The following is a 15,094-nucleotide window of genomic DNA, read 5'->3' as shown; positions in this document are numbered from 1 at the left end:
GACTATCATAATGAGTGACTAGCAAGTTGACACTACCAGTGAGATGTGGGTCATCACAAACATGTTAACTTACATAAAATTACTCCAGTCATTTTAACTTAGTTTATAAGCTAAAATTTGTTCAAATGCAGCGTTTCGAACCGCATTAATAGTGACGTAACAAAAACAAATATCAAAGGGATTGAAGTGTAGAATAAGTGACTGCCATGCATTGCATGGGGCAGGTCCAAACACATAAACAAGCCATAAAAACATCCTGTCTACAGGAAGACTCTGACGCCAAGATCTCAGAACCACTGCTCTTGCCGCTCTCAGCTTCAGGGAAAAAAAAAATATATACGGTATATATTTTTCTTTTCTTTTTAGCCCAAACCAAACACATGCACTGACATATAGGCAGCCAATTTGCATAATACTGATAGATCATTACATTTGTGTAGGTGTCAGGAGACTGGAAAGATACCAAAGCCAATTTGAAATTGTTTTTGAATAACAATAAATTTAGGAATATGTAACACTGCATTCAAAGAACTGAGGCTGATAAGATATCTTTAACTTTCCAGCGAAAGATTTATCAACTTAAATATGCTGACATAGTAGAGCAGAAACTCTAGCAAGTAGGCCACCCCCAAAATTCTTTCTTGGCTATCAGATCATTACGTAACACATGAACACATTCATACATACAGCCTTTATGTCTTCCATGGGAACAACTTACATCTGATTTCAGCTAATGTTATCCACAACCATTACTTATCATGGGCATTAAGGATATGTAGGCTATTTATCCCCTTAAGAAAAATGTTACCCAATAGGGTTTCTGTGTCAACATCTCTACATTTCAGTTACAATACTTGGAGCACAAGCAATTATCTTGTAAACCTAAATGAGGGGGTCACGCTTTAAATCTTGCAGGTCAGATGATCTGTAGGCATCTCAAGTAGGTCAAACACAAACATATCATTCCAGGTATGGGAAAGGCTACATTCTGTCATTTGTGAGGCAGCAGGGCAGGTGTGACAACTCAGTCCTGAAACATTCAGGATCTCAGGACTGACAACAGTCATCTGAGTACCTTGGATTAACTGCAGGTGGCAAAATGTTTTTGTTTTCATTCCCTGTATGTGGGAAAAAGCAGTATTGATACAGGTGTATTTTATTGTTGGTTACATATAATGATTATTAAAAAAACAACAACAACAACAACAACATCTGCTACAATGGCTTGCACAACGAGATCAAGTTAATGTATCAATTTCACATTTGCATTTATTTTCTTACAAACAATATCCCATGAAAGTTCTTAACGCTTAGATACGCCCCGACCAATAGTAATGCACATTGGGAAATCTTGAGGACAAACCGACTCTTCCTATTGGTTGACAAAGGCATAAAGGGGCGGGGTTAAGAACAAGCCTCACCATAACAAGAGTGAACGCGTGCTCTGACACGAGCTCTACAGGAGTTTGCAGAACTCAGCCCGGTGAGGAGGACCGAGGAAAAAACACCAATGGCCCGACCAACGCGAGTTTAAACCAACCGCAGTTTTGACAGCTGGGACTTTTAGGTAGGACACTGTCTGACTAGCTGTCACAAACCGAAACACTTCTTTCTTCCGCTTTTCAAATTTAACTTAGACATACTGTCCTGTAGCCAAATCTTACATGTGCCTATTTTTTTGTTTGTTTTATTTGAGAGTTAGTGAATATGTTTGTATTATTTACACGAGGAGAAGGAGGGTCAGCCTCAGTTACAAAAACTTAACTCTGGTTTAATAATTAACCCTAACCTTTAAAATAAACAAATAAATAAATACATAAATCAGGAATAGTTAGAAGCAGCTTTGATAAGTTGAAAAATAAATAAAAAAAGAAATTCCTACAGGGCAAGTTGGTAATAGTTTGATAGTAAAGCCGTTTATGTAGTCAGGATCTTTTTTTAAGTGATGTATGACTTACACTAGAAAGCAGACGATAGTAGTTTATTGTTCTTTTTTATCGATCAGCATGCTTCCGCTGTATTGACAGAATCCACGTGAGGAACTAGCATCAGCTGTGATATCTGTTTACTTGTCTTGATCAGATTTCTGTTCAAATGTTGCAGAATTTACGTCACATTTCTGTATTTTTTTTCCACACTTCTATTAACAAGACACTATTACGGTCTGATGTCGCCCAATTTAAAGGTCTGTTCTTTTGCTTGTTTATTGGCAAAATTAATACTGATTATGCCATTTAGGCCTAGACATACTCCTCTCTCTTCGTTGATAATGGACCCCAACAATGAGACCAAGAAGACCCCCACTCTGCTGCCAACCCCCACTCACCTACCAGACAATCATGCTTCTGAAACCCAGAGGCTGACCCCACCCAAAGGACCAGGTAAATACACACACACATACACTAATATCATGTCTTAAGCATTTAAAATTATATATATATATATATATATATATATATATAATAAATGAATGAATGAATTATAATTGAGCTGATAGCTCCAGATATCTTGAAGGGATCAGATTTGACACAAACGTCCAGCTGTACAGCAGTAATCTAACTGGGATCTGATGATAAAGAGGTGTAAAAGCCAAAAGGTTTTTTTAAAGTCTTGCAGGGTGATTCTTGTGCTTCCTACTCATTCTTGTTCTATTATTTATACATGACATTATACAATTTAGCTGTATAATGTCAACAAAAATGGTAGAGATTATCAGTGGAAAGGGATAAGAATGATTTTGCAAAACTGATTGCTAAAGAACCTTACGCGGAAAAGTTGCTGGAATGTTGCCGTCAGCTATTGAGTGAGCACTGATTCATCTTCCTGATCTCTCATCAAGTCTTTCTTTCCAAATCCCTAACTGTGGTCTTTTTGTGTGTAGTGTTGTCTGTACAAACATTTTAAGGCATTAATATTCATTATTTATTGCATGCTACATATTTATGAGCTGTTGGTTGGAAAAATAATAGTAGAAAGGTCACGGATGTGCAAATACAAACTTTGCAGGAACTTAAAATAAATGTGAGAACTATTATCAAAATAGTTTGAAACTTATTGCATAAAAGACTGACTCAAAAAGTTTTAAGGTGGAGAATTAATCCTGAATTCTTGCAGTGGGTGTACCTGTTAGTTCAGTGGCATACTACTGTTCTGCTGCCAATCATCTTAATCCATTGAGGTTTCATACACACATTTGCGTAATATAAAAATGGTTAAAATGAGAATTAAAGCTTACGTGTACCAAAAGCAAAATAAAAAGGAGTTCAGATAGAGTGCCTTAAAATAGTACACATTTCCCTTAATCTTTTTCACGCTACAATCAGAATCCTTTTTCTTCCATTTTTTTTGTTGCATTTTATGTGACAGTCCAAACAGAAAGAAGAGCGTAAGGCCAAATCCATATCTCCTAGTCTCCCTTGTGTTCAATCAGCCACAAAGTTTGTGTCACATCTTGTCAATAAGTTACAAACTGCTTCCGTACCGGGAGAAGAAGAACCTCTCCGAAATGATGAAGTTTCACAAAAATGTTACTTAATTTAAAAAAAAAAAAAAAAAAAAAAAAAAGATTTAAAATGTTTCTTCCTCTAGATAGTATTTATATTATTCTGCACTCCCATCAGCTCTGACTAGCTTATCTGTCCCTGCTGGGGAAAAAAAAAAAAAAAATCCACAATATGACGCTGCCACCACCATGTTGCATTGTGGGGTTGGTATGTTCAGAGTGAAGTACAATGTTAGTTTTCCACCACTCATTGTGTTTTGAAATAGATTAAAAAGTTTTATTTGGTCTCATCTGACCAGAACTTCCTCTTTCCAGATATTTTCAACTCCAAAACAGGAGATCTTATGGTTTTCTTCTTGCCATTTTTCCATTGGCCAAATTTAAGGATGCAACTTTAAAAATGGTCTTTTTGACAGATTTTTTTATGGGATCTGTGAATCTTTGCAGATCACCATTGACGTCTTTGCTACTTGACTTATTAGTGTTGTTTTAACCGAGGATGTTTTGTGAGGTGTGCAGCCACGCTGTCCATTTTCAAAAGATGAACAGGACTTTATGAAAAGCCCAAAGTTTGGGATGATGGTTTATAACCTAACCCAACTTTAAACCTTACAACAACTGCTAGCCTACTTGGTATGATCTTTAGTCTTCAGGGTGTTGTTTGATCATGAATGTTCTGCAATGAACTTCAGTGGCCTTAGCAGGCATACTCCAAGATTAAATGAGTGACTAGTAATTAGAAAAATCCTCTTACTGCAGTTGTTTAGATTCAGGTGATTTTTTTTTTGGTGTATCAGAGGAAAGACAACCCCACCCCCCCAAAAAAAAAAAAAAAAAATCAGAAACTGTGAAGTGTTTTCTTCCACTTCACAGTGACTTCGATTTTATGTGTCTAACTTTTAAAATTACTATAAAATACAAGATTGTGTTTAGCCTGACTAATCAAAAAATCAAGAGGTGTAAATACTTCACTCCTATCCAGTCTCTTTTCACATAACGACCTCCTCCACACCGATCCCCATGCCCTGCTCATCCACTCACTTAGCAAACCAAACAAGTAATGCAGTAGATGTTCTCGTTTAAATCAACGCATAAGTGGTGTGAGTTTGCAAATTGGTGATCACTGAACCAAAGACAAAGTATTAGCTGCATGTGCACATTGTCCGTGGTGAGTTCCTCCAAAAATGCTGATTTATGTTGATGCCAAAAGTTGTTTGACTTTTTTCTCACTTTGACCTTTGGTGGAGCAGTACAGGCATTTTATACCTAAGATTTTTAAATATTAACTAATCAGACTTATATGAATCAACAAAACCATCAACATTAGATGTATTTTTAGACTTTTTTTTATTAACTTAAGATGTAATTTGATAAAAAGGCTACTCAGGTACTGACTAACTGTTCAAACGTATCATTGATTTGATTTCATTGGTACAAAAATTATGTAATAAGACCTACAATATAGTTTTATGTGCATATGTACAGTTACATTTCAATAAAAAAAACATTAAACACTGCTAAATCTATTTTAGAACATGAAGCTTATGAAACTTATAGCTAATGTAGCAAAGTATGTGAGAACAGCGCAAAGTACTTTTAGTCACAGTATATACTGCTTAGTGTGTAGAAAATTAGAACAATGGATCTTGTGTACAAGCAATGAGTCTCACTTTAATGCAAAGTGTAAGTGTGTTTCTGTGTCTCATACATTTAGTTTTTTATTCAGTGAAGTAACTCAATTTCTGGCTATTTGAGTAGCCAAAAAATTGTACTCAAATAATAGCAACATTACTAAATCAAATATTTAGGGATGGACTAATATGAACATTTCTTGATTAAACATGCTCAAATTAAAGTTAGGTTTTTCCAAACAGATTTCAGTGTGACTGTGCCTTAAAATATGAATTAACATTACAGATTTTAGGCACCTTAAAAGGGTGAAATAATACTGCAGGTCACTGGAGGCTGGAAGCTTCGTCGTCTTTGCAGCCTCCAAACCTCTCTAGTCTCACGGTAATGATTCCACTTGCGTATTAGGTAGACACACAGCTGCTCAGAAGATTGCGTTATCATTTCTCCTGTGAACCTCCGACCTGTATTTCCACAAAGTCAGCAGGGTTAAGGCGATATGGTTTGTGGAGATCTAAAGCAAAGAAAGCTTCTTTGTTTAAAGAAAGGCCTGATTTAAAAAAAAAAAAAAATCAAAAACAAAAAACAGCAAAATGTGGTTTCATCATAGTCATATCGCAAGTCATCTCACTACGATATCCTGAAAAGCAAATGGATTCAATTCAAATCCAATTCAGTTCAAATAAAGTTCAATGAATGCATTCAGATTCTGATCTGGTTACACATAGACCAGTTCAATCAGGTAACATCAGATACAGTCAGACTTTATGAGTAAGAAGCTGTTGACTGATAAAAACTGTTCCTCGTTCAGGAGTTTAGCTTATACATACAGCTTAACGTGACGATGTCAGGTTATCATGTTTCTGTCTGATAATTAACTCCAATAATATTTATAGATTTCGTGACTTGTGAAAGGATTTATATTGATTGAGTGCTTTTATAGTTTTAAATGTTTTCTTTTTGTTTAGTTTTTTTTATTTTATTTTATTTTTAATGTGATACACCAATACAGAATAACAGCTACATCTGTAGTGGAGGAAGAAACATTTTAACATTTTTCAAGATAGCTTTTGTTAAAAGCTTCATTTGCATTTTGATACAGCTCATACTAGTGATAAACATGTGGAAAAGGCAGTCTGGGTGGATGAGTAAAAACAATTCTGGCCTGTGTGGCAACAACTTCACATATAATATATGATTACAGTGAAACAGAGCGGTGACTGATTATGCTGTGGGGATTTCTTTTCTTTAGCAGGACAGGAGGAGCTGGTCATAGTTGATGAGAAGATAGATGGAGCTGGACAGCTCTGGTAAAAACAAAAAAACAAAACAAAAAACAAACAAACAAAAAAAAAGCTGTTAAAAGCTGCAAAAGGCATGACGCTGTGGTGGAAGTTCATCTTCCAGTAGAAAAAATTACCCTAAACATTCAACCAGAGCTAGAAAGCTTTGGTTGACATCAAAGTGTTAAAATGGCTTAGTCAAAGTTCAGACCTACACCCAATTTTTAAACTGTGGAAAGACCACATGATTTGTTTTTCCAGACATTCTTCGACAACATGACTTCCATAGGAGTCATGTTGTTGTTGTATTTTTTCCCCATACTGTTCAGGCCATGTTTGTAGAATTAGTTTAGATAAATGTGTGAGAAATTACTAAATGACACAAAACGTGTCAAGTTTTTCAAAGCTAAACTGTCCCAAACAACAGGGACAGCCGTTTCTTTATTATCATGGTTTTCTGACATGAAACTGTAATCTTTTTAATCAAAGCTGCACTTTGATGAGTAGAAGTTTCTTTGTTCCCATTCAAGCAGCAGTTCCTGGAAGATCAGCACAGAAAAAAGTGTTGCAACTTAGGTCCTCAAAGTACTGGGACCAGGAATAGGAGACTGGTATTTTACTAAACCCCGCTATCCGATCCCTCTGACAATTCCTCTCTTTTCCCCGTTTCTTCCTTCAGGCTGCAGCTGGCTGGTGGTGATCGCGGCCGTGTCCGCCTCACTGAGCGGCTTAATGCTGGGCTATGAAATGGGCCTGACCTCTGGGGTCCTGCTGCAGCTGCGGAGCGTCCTCTCTCTCTCCTGCCGAGAACAAGAACTTCTGGTGAGCTCCCAGCTGCTCGGAGCTCTCCTCGTCTGCCTGGCGGGGGGCCCCATTCTGGATCGCTACGGCCGCCGCTGCTCTCTGCTCCTGAGCGCCGCCCTGGTGGTCGGAGGGACCATCGTGCTAGTCGCTTTGACTTCTCTCGTAGCTCTCACGCTGGGCCGTGTGGTGGTCGGAATGGGGACGTCTCTGTCAGGAACTGCAGCGTGTCTGTACATTGCAGAGATCTCGCCAAGGGAGCGTAGGGGCCTGCTGGTCACCCTGTACGAGCTGATGGTGGTCGTAGGGGTGATGCTGGGCTTCAGCTGCAGCTACGCCTTCACTACTACGCCGCACGGCTGGGCGTACACATTTGGACTTGTGATTCCTCCTGCACTGCTCCAGATGGGCGCACTCCTCTTCCTCCCTCCTAGTCCTCGCTTCCTTGTGACTCAGGGAAAAGTGGAGCAGGCGAGAGCGGTGCTGGCGAGGATGAGAGGCAGAGCTAAGGAAGACGTGTCAGACGAGCTGAGGGACATCCAGGTTGGACTGAAGGAAGAATCCGAACACAGTTTCTGGGAGCTGTTCAGTTCCAAGGCAAACCTGCGGTCGCGGTTGGTTACGGGCATGGCCTTAGTGTTCCTCCAGCAGGCCACCGGGCAGCCCAACATCCTCTCCTACGCCTCGCCGCTCCTCCGTAGCGTCGGCTTCGACAGCGACGATGCCGCCACCTTGGCCTCCACGGGGTTCGGAGTGGTCAAGGTAGTGGGCACGATCCCCGCCGTGCTGCTGGTCGACCGCGTGGGAACCAAGCTCTTCCTGTGCGTGGGCGCGGTCGCAATGGGAACGTCTCTGGCTGCGCTCGGTACTCTGACTCTGCAAAGCCACACTCACCTAACAAGCCTGTGTAAAAGTCAGACTTTAGTGAACCACACATATTCACCGTGGGATTTAAACGGAACCTCAGTAGAACTGGAGAGCAGTGAGATTTTTTCCACTCAGCTCCCCAGCCACTGGAGCGCTGAGGAGGCACAAAGGACTGACGCCGAGACTGACAGGTCTTGGGGCTTGGATCCAGAAAAAACTCATGTAGAACTGTCTTCCTCGTTAAAGTGGGCATCTCTGATTAGCCTGCTGGTGTATGTGGCTGCCTTCTCAATTAGCCTCGGACCCAGTAAGTGTCTGTTCATTGCTTTTTTTTTTTTTGTTAGTTTTTTTTTTCCATTATCCTCTACAAAGCATGAAAACAAAGTCACTGAAATATTAAGATAATCTTTGTTGATACTTCCAAGCTTATTCAGTATCACCATCCGTAAACCAAGTCTTTCGAATGTAATTATGCATTTTTAGATTTTTATTGCAATTTGTCATGTTGCAACCCCTATCTTTAATGCACTGTTATGTATTTTATCTCAGACAGACACAAAGTAGTACACTTTCAATATTTGCTCAAGAAAAAAATCTGAAAAGTGTGCATTTGCCTCCATCCCTCTTCAAATAAATACTTTGTAGAATTACCACTATAAAGTCTTTATGGCATAACTGTAACATGTTTGTCATTGGGTACGTGTTTAGGGCGATGCAAACATAGCTTTTTACAATCCCACAGCATGATACTGGCACCACCATGTCTCTCGGGAAGATGTGTAGTTTTAGCTTTCCATCTCATATATATTTTGCATTACACTAGAAAGTTCAGAAACATCGGTACAGTTAAAGATTGCGGTTGTAGCGTGACTAAGTACAGAAAGGTCAAAGGGGTATGAATACTTTTGCACACACTGTGCTTTTATGACTGACTGAGAAATGCTGAACAGCCTGAATTTTCTCTTGCGTTTTCTCGTCCCAGCAAATGATCTTTATGTGTTTAAAGACAGCTGTAAATTAGCGCATTACACAACCAAGAGCAAAGTATAAGAGTTACAGTTGAACAGTAATTAGGATTAGGTAAATTAGGTAATAGATAGCAACAGAGGTCCCCTGATAATGCAATATGAACCCTGACTGTGAAGTTTCCACTAATTATCCCTTCTTTTTTTTTTTTAAATGTGTCTTCCTTGTGTTCCCTTCTCAGTGGTCTACGTGGTTCTCAGTGAGATCTTCCCCATGGGAGTCAGAGGCAGGGCCGTGTCGGTCGTGTCGGCAGTGAACTGGGCCACAAACCTGCTCATTTCCATGACTTTTCTCACCATCACAGGTCTGTATGTTCGCCACTGTGGAGCTTTGTAATGTTTAGGTTGCGTAAATTTTATTAGTAACCATAAAGCTGGACAAACAGATCACCACTGGTTATACAAACAACGTGCCTGCACAGTAATCGCTAGCAAACAATTGATTTACACACAACACAACTTTAATCTTTGACCTTTGCCTCAGAGAAGGGGGAAAATAGATTATTTCATGCAAGTTCTGCAAAATCCCTGATTTCAAATCAGACTGCTCCATCCTAACCTTTATTAGCTACTTCTGCTACCTCTGAAATGAAGGATAACCTTGTTCTAATCTTTAAACAAAAATATACCAGGGATATTGATTTTTCAATTTAGGAAAAAGTTAGGACACTCTAGACCTTAAGAGATAATGTTATCCCCGTTTGGTAGAAATAACTTTATTACGATATTTTTTGTATCCATCTACCAGAGATTAGTCTGAGGAAAGTTTGCCCTACTTCTCACTTTCAGCTGTGAGATTTTGAGGTGTTTTTTGCAGCCCGTTTTAAGGGTGTATTCACCCCCCGACACATTTGGGCCGCTTTAAACAAACCGGTTTGTTTCCTCAGCTGGTCTGAACCTTTTGTGCAGGTGTGAATACACTCAAGCGAACCCTGGTGTGGATCAGACGACACACTTTCTGATCTCAGTTCGCTTCCAAACAATTTCTTGTTCAGTTTGCTTTTATTACAGACAGGCTTCGAGCCAAAGCAACTACAGCAAATATACTATGGATTTCACAAATTTTCACAAATCACCTTTCAGTTTTGCTAATGCTACTAAAATACTGAATGAGCTCCTCGTCTCATTCAGCTTGCAGCCGAATTTGCAGACGGCGTTCTAAACTTAAAATCCCATCGTCTGCATTTCATATCAGTAGAGGGGACAGCAAAACTGTGGTGACATATTATGCATGCCTTGTATCGTTTTTTTTTTTCTCCAGAAAAGATCGGCGTTCCCAATGTAATGTTTCTATACTCCGGTATGAGTTTTGTCCTGCTGGTGTTCGTCATCCTTTACGTTCCTCAGACCAAAGGCCGGACACTGGAGGAGATATCAAAAGAGCTGGCAAGCAAGTAAGTGACAAACATGCTCATGTCCTCTAAAAGGTTTATTTGTAAGCTAAAACTAGTAAAACCCTTGTTTTCTGTTTCTGCTTTCCCTAAATTACCAGGAAGAACTTTGAGGTAAACCTTTTCAGACAGGCGCAGCCTCAGGAGACCCTGATCAGGAGGAGCCCGTCCACAGAGTGTCCCGCAAAAATGTAACAGCGTTTTTTTTTTTCTCCTGCTGTAACCTGAGACATGGTCAAAAACAAAACAATGCCTTGAAAATATAGAGCAGATCTTAGTCCCATCTGTTTATCCCAGCAGTTAGCTAGCCCATGCTATAAAATGCAGTTATTTGACTTTTGTCACGATCAGATCAGAAACAGAAAGAAACCAAAAAGTGGGGAAAATGTATATTTTTCACTTCATTTTTTTTTTTCTTTGCCAAAATATGAGGAAAAAAACAGAATAGTTGTAGCTTTCTTCTATTTAGACAAATTTTCAAAGCAAACATCAGTTAAGTTGGACACATTTATGGTTAAAATGTGTGCCGTTTGTAGTATTAAACCTTTGTATTTACTGATTTGGATATTCAAACCAGTTCTGCCAGTTTTAACAGTAGGGTAATACATTCTTATTTTATTATGGCAACACAAATTTGAATACTTTTCTCTTTTTTGGTTGGGAGGTAATGCTAGGTTAACATTTACAATTATTAGTATTAGGAGTCTGGTGGGTGACTGTTTTGTGTAGAACCTTTTTAGAGCAATTTTTAATAGAACATTCAATATGAACACTAATATTTTTGAAGTCAAATCTAAAGTCTCTTAACGAGAACTCTTTCTAGAATAGTTTTTGGAGAACAAAAAACTGTAACTCTCCACATTTAGCGAGAAAACACAACTACAGAATACGCTAAAATGTCTTATTTGAAACCAGGAAAAAAACCCCAGCAGTTGTTTAATAGCCTTTTTATTTTTATACAGAATACAAAAGTTTAAGTGTCACAATTTTTTTACTCACCACTTGTTCAGAAAGTACTCAATCACACATAAAAAGCAAGTTTCATTTCAACATCTTAATAGGAGATGCACACATACAATATAAGTGATGCCTCAGTGATGCAAAACTTAAAACATTCAAATGTTATACAACCAGGAAAACACTGCTTTCTGTCTGGGCTTTTTTTTTTTTTTTTTAATGCCGCTTCAGTGCTGCCTTTATTGTATTTCACTGTAAAACCTTGTGAATGGAGTAAATCTTCTCAACAAGTGTTACTGCTGCCAAACATTTGTCCACAAGGTGGCTGCTGATGTTATGAGTTATGTACTGTTTTCATATCAACTGACTTCTTTTATTCCTGAATAATAAAATGATGGCTTTGAATCTTAATGAACCAAGTAAAAACCGAATCAGTTTCTGAGCACTCAAGCATCGTGAAAACCTGCAGTAAAATTCACATTTAAAAACATGGAAGAGATAGTTTACGCTAGTGCACTATCCAACATATGCGAATAAATATATACAAGTTTAGCAGGAGAGTGAAATTGTGAGGAAAGGACACAAAGTAACGCCTGTTCGTTTTTGAACAAAGGGCAGAGAATCAAACAACGCTGCAAGGGAAATCAACATGAAGGAGGATGAAGGATGCGTTTTGTTTACATTCCTAATTGTTGTCTGAATCTGTTAGCTTAAAAAAATGTTACAACACGGGGTGGACATCTCATCTTTGTCTGCAAATGGACGGAGATTCTCATCAAGAAAACACAAAAAGGAGGACTCGCTGTATATGCGGCTGAAAACGACAACTTTGCAATGATCAACACTGTCGAGGGTTTTTCTGTGCCCATGCAAAAAAAGACACCCAAAGCAACGATCTTCATTCGACTCCAATAAATAGGATTCTAACATCCGAGTCCAATGAGTCGTGTGGTTTCGACATTTCTTGCTGTTGCAACGTTTATCCAAGGATAAGGTGCTTCCTGATGATTCCCATGGATCCCCTCTGGTCTCCTCTGCTTTATTTGCAGCGGGGTTTCTGACACTCATAGAGTAGTGGGTAGATGTACTCCACTGCTGAGGCCACGCTCTGCACATTTGGTCCTAAATATGAGGAGAGTCAGGCATGTGTGACGACATTGAAGCATGTTCAGAGCAATAAGATACTAAAATGAAAAAGGTGTAGAGTTTATTTTGACAATTATGGATTAAAGCCGATTAGGAAAAACAAATGCTCATCAGAAAATGTGAATATTACATAAAAAAAAAAATTATGTTTTAATATAGAAATTTTGGCCAACTGATCTCATCACTTCTTCATAAGTGATAGATTTATCGTATCGGTTAGGTAAGAATGGAGAAAAGCTCAATTAAATATCCCTTCTGATTGAGGGATTTGACATTTCATTATTATTAGCTACGGGTAAAGCCACGTGAGCAGCTGCCAAGCCCTGGTAGAACTGAAATGAGGATTTCGAAAAAGCTTATTTTGCAGTCCACTGTGTCTACTGTGGACACAGTGGATCAAAAGGAAGCGGCTGACGCGACACCCTCAATCATCACTTAAAAAAATCAAGTTTTCAGTAATGTAATTTATTGAGGCACCTGAAATTTCTGTCAGTTTACCAGTATATCAATACAGTATATTTAATATATTAAAAATGTATTCATAAACTTCTGGTAACAGGCTGTAAAAGAGTATTGCAACAACACAACCTCAGTCCCTTAAGCTTGTGTGCCCTCTAGCTGTAGATAAAGGACGGCAAGAAAGGTAGGGGTGTGTGTGTGTGTGTGTGTGTGGTGATGTGAAAGTAACATACCTGTTACTGTGAGGCTGCCAGTAGAAAACACTTGGACGGTAGCCTTCAGATTTTTGATTCGATAAGTAGCAGCAGGATGGAGTTCAGGTTCATAACTGGCAAACATAGAAATAAACTTTTATCACACAGTTGAAATTAGAAGTGTTGACGTACTTTGTAGTGCAAAATACAGCCACTAGAGGGCATCATTTACCAACAAACATTTTAAAATAATCCAAACAAACGACTTTATTATCAAAAAGGGCCAAATCACTATTAATATCAAGGACTGGTTGCATAGAGACAACATTTTAATCTGGTGAACTAAATCTGGGAGATTTTAGACTGAACTGTGGAGTCCAACTCTGCAGACAATATTTAATTTGTACGATCTACCTACATAATAACGGTGGCCTCGTAATAGTGGATGTGTTACCTGGCAATGGGCCGGTTGTTCTTTGTGAAGTCTACAAGATGCACTGCAAACGGCATGGAGCACACAGCGAGCACGTTCACAACTCTGAACGCCGAAAACCTCACCTGCACCGACAAGCACATATGAATGCGTTTACAGGTGAAAATGAAATGTCAGGCACACAGTTTTCATGTATAATAATAGGTTAGAACAAATGTCAAACCAAATGTAAGTATACAAAACTTGGCAATCAAGAGATCTGTAATAATAGAGGTGTGGACATTTTATGGACAAGTATTTGTGCTGTAGAGTAAAAATCATTCCCAGTCATATAAAGCTGAATCAACGGCTAGACAAGAACTTGTTTTCTGACTTGTTGTTACATTCACTATGACACGTAACCTGTTTGACGCAAATGATAAGTAAAAAGACAAATCATCACGATAGCCCTCAGTCAGTTGATGCGTGTGTTTATTTCAGATTACTGTTAAGTGCTTTGCTTCCTGAGAGGCCAAATGGACACTCAAATCGACTAAAGTACTGATGATAGGGCAAGTAATGGAAAATACAAACCACAAACTTGCACATGCCGTCTTGATAACCAGCTTAACATCAGCAGAACATTACACTTAAAAGCTTAACAATACAGTTAGAAAGCAAAGCTATCATCCTCTCATTACTAGCATGACTTCCATAAAAGGCTTCACTTTGTGTGTGCAACAAAAGGCAGGTTCTCACCTTAAAGCCCAGTTTCTGCAGACAGCGAGCTAACCTCCGAGCGCCCAATTTCGCCTCTTCCTCACTAAATTAGAAAGCAGAGATTATGACTTTTTAGAACGCATAAAACACAAAACAGCATATATGTGCAGCACTTTGAAAGAACTACATGTTATCAGCTTCTCACTGCTGACACAAGAACTCATTAAGATAACAATGTCTGTACCTTAAAGATAAGGAAACGCTTGACTTTGGGTGTAAAGCACAGTTATACCTGATAAAAATGAGGTATGGGCCAGTGTGAAATTCTCAACGTATTAAAACTGAGCAAATATTACAGTATTTATACACTCACAAAAAAAGTAACATGATGTAATTTATTTTATTTACAACAGAGAAGCAGCATTGATCCTTTTGTGGGTAAAATAGTGGCAATTGCGGCTAACCTGTGTGTTGATACTAGAAACAGACCAATGAATAGTTACAAAATTGATTCTTTGTGTATTTTTTTTTCTTTTTTTAGCTTTCTGAAGTTCTGTCAAACTCTGTGTCTACAAGGTGTGACCTTAGGTGAGCACCTTATTTAAAGCCATGTCACAGCCAATGCCATGTGTAGACACTCTACAAAACAAACCAGTGCAATTTATTTTGCATAATACATAAATACACAAAAGAATTCAATTCTGAACG

The 15,094-nt window shown here is 38.6% G+C and overlaps 2 protein-coding genes across 2 annotated transcripts in view; one reads left to right on the top strand and one right to left on the bottom strand.

Annotated features, from left to right (window-relative positions):
• The first annotated feature begins 1,394 nt into the window (after nucleotides 1-1,394).
• slc2a12 (solute carrier family 2 member 12) lies at nucleotides 1,395-12,228 on the top strand. Its single transcript, XM_007552961.2, has 6 exons — nucleotides 1,395-1,567; nucleotides 2,239-2,381; nucleotides 7,094-8,389; nucleotides 9,290-9,412; nucleotides 10,369-10,501; nucleotides 10,600-12,228. Exons 2-6 carry the CDS (start codon nucleotides 2,270-2,272, stop codon nucleotides 10,691-10,693), a joined length of 1,758 nt encoding a protein of 585 aa, XP_007553023.1. The 5' UTR covers nucleotides 1,395-1,567; nucleotides 2,239-2,269; the 3' UTR covers nucleotides 10,694-12,228.
• The window catches only part of tbpl1 (TBP-like 1), a 14,056-nt gene continuing 10,618 nt past the window's right edge, over nucleotides 11,657-15,094 (bottom strand). Inside the window, exons 2-5 of the mRNA XM_016671879.1 lie at nucleotides 14,426-14,489; nucleotides 13,709-13,812; nucleotides 13,294-13,388; nucleotides 11,657-12,577 (exon numbers count right to left, since the gene is read on the bottom strand). Coding sequence (XP_016527365.1) covers nucleotides 12,495-12,577; nucleotides 13,294-13,388; nucleotides 13,709-13,812; nucleotides 14,426-14,489 — 346 coding nt within the window. The 3' untranslated portion in view covers nucleotides 11,657-12,494. The remainder of the gene's footprint in view (nucleotides 12,578-13,293; nucleotides 13,389-13,708; nucleotides 13,813-14,425; nucleotides 14,490-15,094) is intronic.

The sequence above is a fragment of the Poecilia formosa genome, unplaced genomic scaffold (assembly GCF_000485575.1).
Source record: "Poecilia formosa unplaced genomic scaffold, Poecilia_formosa-5.1.2 Scaffold53, whole genome shotgun sequence".
NCBI classification, from domain to species: Eukaryota; Metazoa; Chordata; class Actinopteri; order Cyprinodontiformes; family Poeciliidae; genus Poecilia; species Poecilia formosa.
The sequence above is the reverse complement of the archived record's forward strand: the minus strand, read 5'-3'. Positions and strand labels throughout refer to the sequence as shown.

Bases quoted from the DNA above. Each gene is read 5' to 3' on its own strand.
- slc2a12 (XM_007552961.2), top strand. From the start codon at position 2,270: ATGGACCCCAACAATGAGACCAAGAAGACCCCCACTCTGCTGCCAACC. The intron at 9,413-10,368 runs GTCTGTATGTTC...TTTTTTCTCCAG, and splicing joins GACTTTTCTCACCATCACAG to AAAAGATCGGCGTTCCCAAT. The intron at 10,502-10,599 runs GTAAGTGACAAA...CTAAATTACCAG, and splicing joins TCAAAAGAGCTGGCAAGCAA to GAAGAACTTTGAGGTAAACC.